A 7,245-nucleotide genomic window follows, 5' to 3' on the forward strand; every position below is an offset into this window, starting at 1 on the left:
GAAAATGAAGCAGCTCATATATGACGAAATTTTTGATTAATTAAACGAAAACTTCGGTCATAATGTGGTGAAGAGTTATTAATAGGCGTCCGTGGACTGTTGATGTTGCGATCACTCAGTGTGCTTAATCCCAGACTTTCGTCTTCGATGGATATCATAATATCTGTAAACAGGAAAGTTTTAGACGACTCCCTAGATCGTGAAGGAGTTGATAATCCAGATATGCGTTGATGCTCGGCCACTTCACTTGACTTTCCCATTGAATCGAATAGACTAGTAATTTGAGTTGCCTGTTCCGAATAATCTTTATTTGAAGAGAGCGGCGAGTCCGAAGAAATTGTAGAATGTAGTGTTTTATTGACTTTCATTTTGAATAGCAATTCATTAAAGTCGCTATCAAAATCCATCTTAAAATGATGTAAAAGAAAAACCCGGCTCGTGGATGAAGAAACTAAGATAAAAAGTAACTGTTCTTTATCGAAACACCGACTATTTATTTATTATGATTAATCATCGAATTATCATCGATAGCTGTGTTATCAATTGGCTTTAAATGCCGGTGCAAGAAGAAGACACATACATAGATAACAAATATTGTTCGTAACATAAAAACGGTTGTAAATGCAATAAATTAAATTAAATATGAATGCTCTGAGACGCACCATTTCACTCGTGGCCCTGGGCACCTTTCAGCTGGGGCGCCGCATGAAAAGCCAGCATTTGCATGGACTCCTGCTTGGCACTGGGCTTGGCCTTTCCACCATCGCATCGGTCACGTACGCACAGGCCGAAGCAGCAAAGGTCAACCGAAAGTTGAACATATCCAAATTCATGGCTGAGCCCATTACGGACTCGGCCGTTTTGTTGGCCGATCAAGACAATATGCGCCATCGCATGGAACTGATGATCATGGAGATTCAAGCTGATTTTTGTCGTGCACTCGAATCGGAAGAGTTCAATGGGCAGAAATTTAAAGTGGACCGCTGGCTACGTAAAGAGGGCGGCGGCGGTGTCACCTGTGTCCTGCAAGACGGCGACGTCTTCGAGAAGGCTGGCGTCAATGTCTCCGTTGTGACCGGCTCCCTCCCACCAGCGGCCGTTCAGCAGATGCGCTCAAGAGGCAAAGATCTGGCGGAGAACGTTAAACTGCCTTTCTTTGCTAGCGGCGTCAGCGCTGTCATCCATCCGCGTAATCCCCATGTGCCGACTATTCACTTCAACTATCGCTACTTCGAGGTCGAGTTGCCCGATGGCTCCAAGCAGTGGTGGTTCGGCGGTGGTACGGATCTGACGCCCTACTACTTGGATGAAAGCGATGCCCGCCATTTCCATAAGACGCTGAAGAGCGCTTGCGATGAGCACAACACCTCCTACTATCCAAAGTTCAAGAAGTGGTGTGATGACTACTTCCATATCAAGCATCGCAACGAGTCGCGTGGCATTGGAGGCATCTTTTTCGATGACATCGACGAGCCCAACCAGGACGGCGCCTTCAAGTTCGTAACTAGCTGCGCTCGTGCCGTGATCCCATCCTATTTGCCGTTGGTGCAGAAGCATAAGAATGAGGATTACGGTACAAAGGAGCGCGAATGGCAACTGCTGCGACGCGGCCGCTACGTGGAGTTCAATCTAATCTATGATCGTGGTACCAAATTCGGTCTCTATACTCCCGGTGCCCGCTACGAGAGCATCCTAATGTCCCTGCCGCTTCACGCCCGTTGGGAGTATATGCACGAACCGAAAGCTACGTCCAAGGAGGGGGATTTGCTAATGGTTTTGCGTAATCCCAAGGAATGGGTTTAAATTGGATTGTGTTATATTTTTATTTAACTATTAATGGGATTGGTGCCTTTCATGATAAAGTTTTAATTATAGAATAAGAGTTTACAATATTTATGCCTGTACAATCTATTTCCGTTAAAAATTAAAAAGTTTAATTTTATGACAAAAGACGGCTAAGAATTCTCTATTTTGCTCCAAATTTCATTAATTTTGGAAATTTGAAATCGAATTGAAACTTATTTTTATTCACTCCCTTTCAAACACAACCATACGTACGTTTAGTACCCGTTGACGTCATCTATTCCATATATGCATTTTGAGGTTAGGTTAAGTAGATCTTTACTATTATGACGAATTACAGCTATATTTTGAGCGGATAGTCTTATTATGTTTTTCTACCAAAATATGTTTATGGATATATGTATGTATGTATAAACATACACATAATGAGCAGTTTATATTTTTATCGTACGCATGGACAGACATCTGTCTGCTTCGATTGTGTATGTATACTCGTTTTCACACACACACATGCAAACACAGTTGCTGTACTGTACGCGAATTGCGTCCGTGTGTACCAACAACGCTAAAACATCACACACACAACCACATTTGCACCATGTTACAAGCTCGAGTGTTTGTGTGTGTGCGTCCAAGGAATATAAAGCGGAAAATGCGCGCCATCGGCAATTTAGCCACCAAACCCATAGTTTGCCAATGAAAAAGAGAATTCCTTTTATGAATCAATCTTAAATCATAGTTTACAAAATGCTTTATTTTCCAGTTTTTTGTTTGTTTTTGTTTTGTTTCCTTTTAGCAAATATCTAGATGTATGTTGGGGACACTTCCTTTAGTTGTTTTCTTTTCATGTATATACAACATGAAGCGGAACAAGGACATAATTGATATTTTTCTTTTTGTTTATTTATGTAGAATAATGCTCGCTTATTTATTGTTACTGCTGCTAGTGCTGCAGCAGTTGCTGTTGGTTTTGTTGCTGCTGTTGTCGTTAAAATGAAAAGTAACTAGCTTAACTACATTCATACAAGTATATATTTAATAAACACCGCCGGTCTGCTGTTGATACACCTCGATAGTATCACCCTCCTCCATCTCTAGCGAGGTCGGAGTATCGTTCTCATTGATGGGCTGACCGTCAAAACGGAAGCGCACCACCTGCATGGAGAGTCCGGCACGGTCGCAGTAGGCATTCATTAGTTTCCGCAAAGGTGTGTGTTTCTTAATTTTAAATTGGACCACCGCATTATCCTGGCCTAGTACTTTCAGATTAATGTGCTCAGTTTCGCCTCCCTTCTTTTCGTCAGACATGTTTCTTTTTTTCGCTGTGTACGCGCTTCACGATATTCACAAATGTAAAATGCAATGATGCCGGGCGTGCGTGCTGTACATTGAATGTAGAGAATACGCAGAAATTAATGATTATTCACCATTTATAATATATTTGCTGTTTTTCACTTTAAAACTGCAACTGAAATTTCATTTTTCTTACTTTTTTATACGATTCACCACTCGCTTCCCTCTTTTTTATATTTCCAAGCGGCTTGCGCTAGCTACACACACGCCAAAAAATGGTTGTATTTTGAGTGTTTCCCTATTCGCACACGGCAAAAACGACCAGTAAAATAATGTACTAAAAATTACCGATGACGCCGACTAACAGTGTTGCATGAAACTGGTATCAATATTGAAAAAAAAAAAAAAAATTGCGGACAGGCAAGTTACAAAATATCAATTTATTTTAATATAATTTTTTTAAAATTACTTCATTTCGTCGATATATCAACAGTATGGTTAATAATTAATAATCGATAGCAAATTTATCGGCGCGTAATTTAATTGTTAAACATACGCCTGTAAGCTACAAAGGCAAACTAAAATTTTGCAACCGATTATTTTCTGATTGATAAATTATATACTCACATTTTGCCGATTGTATTAATATTTAGAAAATAATAAAATAGATAATAATTTTCTTTGCTTGTATGAAATACTTTATTTTGTTTTGGAAGTAATGTATTTGCACATCAATAAACTTTTTAATTTTCCAGCAACAAAAATACAAATGCAAATTCAAAAAGTCCCATATTTGCTTTGCTTAACACTCCATAAGAAAGAATATTTAGAGAATTTAGCTCCGAGGATCAACATAAATGAATCAAAGCTAATGCTGGAGCCGTCTGAATTTTTGTATATTAAACTCTCTTCATCAATTTCCCCTTAGATAATAGTTCTTTTTGTTCCAGTTTTTCCGTTTTTGACCATTCTTATGCGGATTAAATTAAGTAGATGCTCTACAGCAATTGAAACACTTTTGAGTATACGCTATAGAGGGACATTTAACAGTTATAGGTGCCAAATGAAAACGACCAATAACAAACCTGATCGCTGTTTCAAAATATATTTGTTTATGGTTATCCCGTGATGTGTGGTCCTTTAGAACAGGTTCCACGCAAACAATCACCAAACGGGCATATGGGGCCTACCTCATCCCCATCAAGATCAAAGAATATATACTTTATTAAATATATATATATTCTTTGGCTTCTTGTTCAGTTTCACCAAATTATTTGGACAGAAATCTTACCAACAAACCAGCTCACTCAACAACTTACAATCGTCAGATATTTCAAAAGAAATTGAACCGGTTTGAACTTACTCACAGACCCAGGTTTTGATAGAGCTATGGTACACCAATTGAGTAAGCGGAGCCATCACGTTTCTAGTGTTGGCCTAAAACGGTAAACGCAAGGATTAGTGAGATTTGTGTAGAGAAGAATTACCTGTTTTTTCATAGGTTTCTAATGGGTCAAGTCTTTGAGTACTTTTGCTTTTTTATGGTTGTTCTGAGTAATTTTTTTATGGCTTTGGATCTAATTTATGTTTGTTGAAATACTTATGATTTGTTTTCACACTCTGGACGTATATATTCAATATACAGGTTTTCAATATTGAAAACTGCAAAAAATAAAGAAAACAAAATGGCACGAGTTAGCGCACAGTTTTATAGCGGAATTGTGTTTGTGATTAATGTTAACTATGTTTTAACCAAAACAAACCAATCAGTACTCGCTTGGGATCCGGATAGTCTCATATATACCATATACTATATACCATAGCATTCCCTTATACCCCCTTACCAAAGGTGGGGAAACAAACACATGTTGATCTGATTTATTTTTACTTACTCTTCATTTTCAATTGTTAAGATTTACTTACATATTTAAACGTATTTAAGCTATGCACAATTATTTTGTTGATTTACGTTTTCTTTTTTTGTTTTGTTTTCTTTAGATATTTTACTGCTTTTTTGTGTTTTGCTTTCAGTATTAATTAAAAATAGCAATTCAAAGTGCTTCCAGCTTAAAACGGACTTACAGTTTGTCTTACGCATCAATGATTCCGAACTGTATCATTCCACTGGCTGAGTCGCTATGAATTTTAAATTTCAAATTGCAATTGAATAAATAAGTAAAAACAATCGACGCTATCGATTGTGCCAAATTATGGATTGGTTACAATTATAATAATAGTGTGTTACCAGCGCAGGATTACAAGAAACAAATCCTGAAAATTGTTATCGTACTCGATTACCAATTGTTATTGCTGTTCTGTCGATGGACAGGACTCTCACTGACGCCACCAAGTCGGATCGCTGGCATTTTGGCTGCCATTATCGGGATTGTTGCTGCGTGGAGGTATCGGCGGTGGAGGCACACTAAACATATTATGATGCGTAGCGGGCGGCCGATACTTCTCCTCATTCTCATCGTCAAGTTCACGTTTGATGGACGTGTTTTGATAGTCATTCATCGAATATGTTGGATATCCGTCATCGATGGGCTCCTCCTTGATTTTGATCATGTCCATTTCACGGAAATCTGGTTTACGTTCCTTGACATCGCGATCGCCGCCACCGCTGCGATCAGAGCCTCCCCGGTCCCTATCTCGTCGCTCACGCTTGCGCTCGCGCCGCTCACGAGATGATTCTCGCTCACGTGACTTGGAGCGCTTCTTTTTCTTTTCACGCTCACGATCGCGATCGCGTTCTCTGTCGCGCCTGTCCCGTCGTCCATCGAAATCGTCATAGTCACGATCCCTGCTACTGGCACGACGTTTTCGACGTTCGCGCGACCGGCTACGTGAGCGACCAACACGTGCGCCGCGTTCCCGGTCGCGTTCTCTGCGATCTCGGGAGCGCGAACGTCGCCTCTCACCGCCCACAGCTCCGCCGTAAGGAGCCCGACCGCCACGTCCATCGAGACCATTGTTGGCCCCGCCACGAACACCACCCTCGCGATCCTCACGCTCACGTTCCAAGCGATAGCGTTCACGCTCACGCTCATTATCCTCGCGGCCGGAGTGCTTAATGTTCACATCATTGCCACCTCGCCGTGTGCCGCCCAAGCCACCGCCCAGTCGACGTGGCAGCCAGCCCTTAACGGTTCGAGCGCGCTCAACATCCACCAGAACACGCTTGCTGTCTATCTTCTTACCATCGGCGTGTTTGTATGCTGCGTGCATGTCCCGTTCATGCTCATACTCAATAAAAGCATAGCCCTTGGGTTTACCTGAAGTACGATACAAAACATTTCATTCAGAAATTATTCACTCAATCATTAAAGCATAATTATATATAAAATAATGCATAACACAATTTACCTGACTCCTGATCATGAATGAGCACGATTTTTTTTATGGGACCGTAGAACTCGAACTCGCGCCTAAGCTTAGACTCAGAGGTGTCGTAGTTTATGCGCGCTACGAAGAGCGTGCGGAATGGATCCTCTGTGGCGTTCTTAATCTCAGTTGGATCCCATAGAGCGATTTCACGTTCCAGTTTATATGCGACTTGTTCAGCCTTTTCGCGACGCCTTCTTTCCAGTCGCTCTTGGCGCGTTTCCACTGTTTTAGGTGGTGGTGTGTCCTTTGGGTCTTCGAAATCGCTCATGAAATTGGCTACGCCCAAATACCCTCGTGATTTTTTTTCATGTGGCAGCTTGTCCACCGGCGGCATAAACGGTATTGGATCCCGTGACGCGAATAACGCCAAAAGATTTGGCGGCAGATATTGAGTCATTTTGTTAATATATTATTACCTTTGTCTCCGTCGTTCCGTCAAATTTAGTGCTAGACATGGAAAAATGAGGTTATGTTACGCTTGTTTACGGCAGAGACAGATTTAATAGATTAACATACTTTTTGATCCATTCAGTATGTATACTTGGATTATTGCTAGGGAATTCAACAATCCCAATCGCAATATCCGCAATTGTCAATTTCTGCTCAATCGATTTATTGCAATTAATGTTTATGACCGAAAATATTTTTTCTTGTGGCGTAGCTACACAGTTACTAATGATGGCATTATGCTAGAGATGGGCAATTCCCTGAAACCTCACAGTGATAGTTATTTTTAAGTATCTGCGACAATGCCTGTTTTAC

General features: G+C 40.7%; 3 protein-coding genes across 3 annotated transcripts; 1 reads left to right on the plus strand and 2 right to left on the minus strand.

Annotated features, from left to right (window-relative positions):
- Window positions 1-53: 53 nt before the first annotated feature.
- On the plus strand, window positions 54-1,950 carry Coprox (oxygen-dependent coproporphyrinogen-III oxidase). The gene has a single exon (XM_018098782.3). The coding sequence runs from the start codon at window positions 643-645 to the stop codon at window positions 1,801-1,803; it is 1,161 nt and encodes a 386-aa protein (XP_017954271.1). The 5' UTR covers window positions 54-642; the 3' UTR covers window positions 1,804-1,950.
- A 566-nt stretch (window positions 1,951-2,516) lies between these two features.
- Window positions 2,517-3,449, minus strand: Sumo (Small ubiquitin like modifier). The gene is made up of 2 exons (XM_018098789.3): window positions 3,293-3,449; window positions 2,517-3,184 (listed from the first exon to the last, which is right to left on the minus strand). The coding sequence occupies exon 2, from the start codon at window positions 3,109-3,111 to the stop codon at window positions 2,839-2,841; it is 273 nt and encodes a 90-aa protein (XP_017954278.1). The 5' UTR covers window positions 3,112-3,184; window positions 3,293-3,449; the 3' UTR covers window positions 2,517-2,838.
- A 1,521-nt stretch (window positions 3,450-4,970) lies between these two features.
- Window positions 4,971-7,184, minus strand: snRNP-U1-70K (small ribonucleoprotein particle U1 subunit 70K). Its single transcript, XM_030385261.2, has 3 exons — window positions 7,000-7,184; window positions 6,463-6,930; window positions 4,971-6,371 (listed from the first exon to the last, which is right to left on the minus strand). Exons 2-3 carry the CDS (start codon window positions 6,878-6,880, stop codon window positions 5,431-5,433), a joined length of 1,359 nt encoding a protein of 452 aa, XP_030241121.1. The 5' UTR covers window positions 6,881-6,930; window positions 7,000-7,184; the 3' UTR covers window positions 4,971-5,430.
- Window positions 7,185-7,245: the final 61 nt, after the last annotated feature.

This window comes from Drosophila navojoa, chromosome 3, assembly GCF_054131105.1.
Source record: "Drosophila navojoa isolate 15081-1374.11 chromosome 3, UAZ_NAV_1.0, whole genome shotgun sequence".
In the NCBI taxonomy this organism is placed as follows: domain Eukaryota; kingdom Metazoa; phylum Arthropoda; class Insecta; order Diptera; family Drosophilidae; genus Drosophila; species Drosophila navojoa.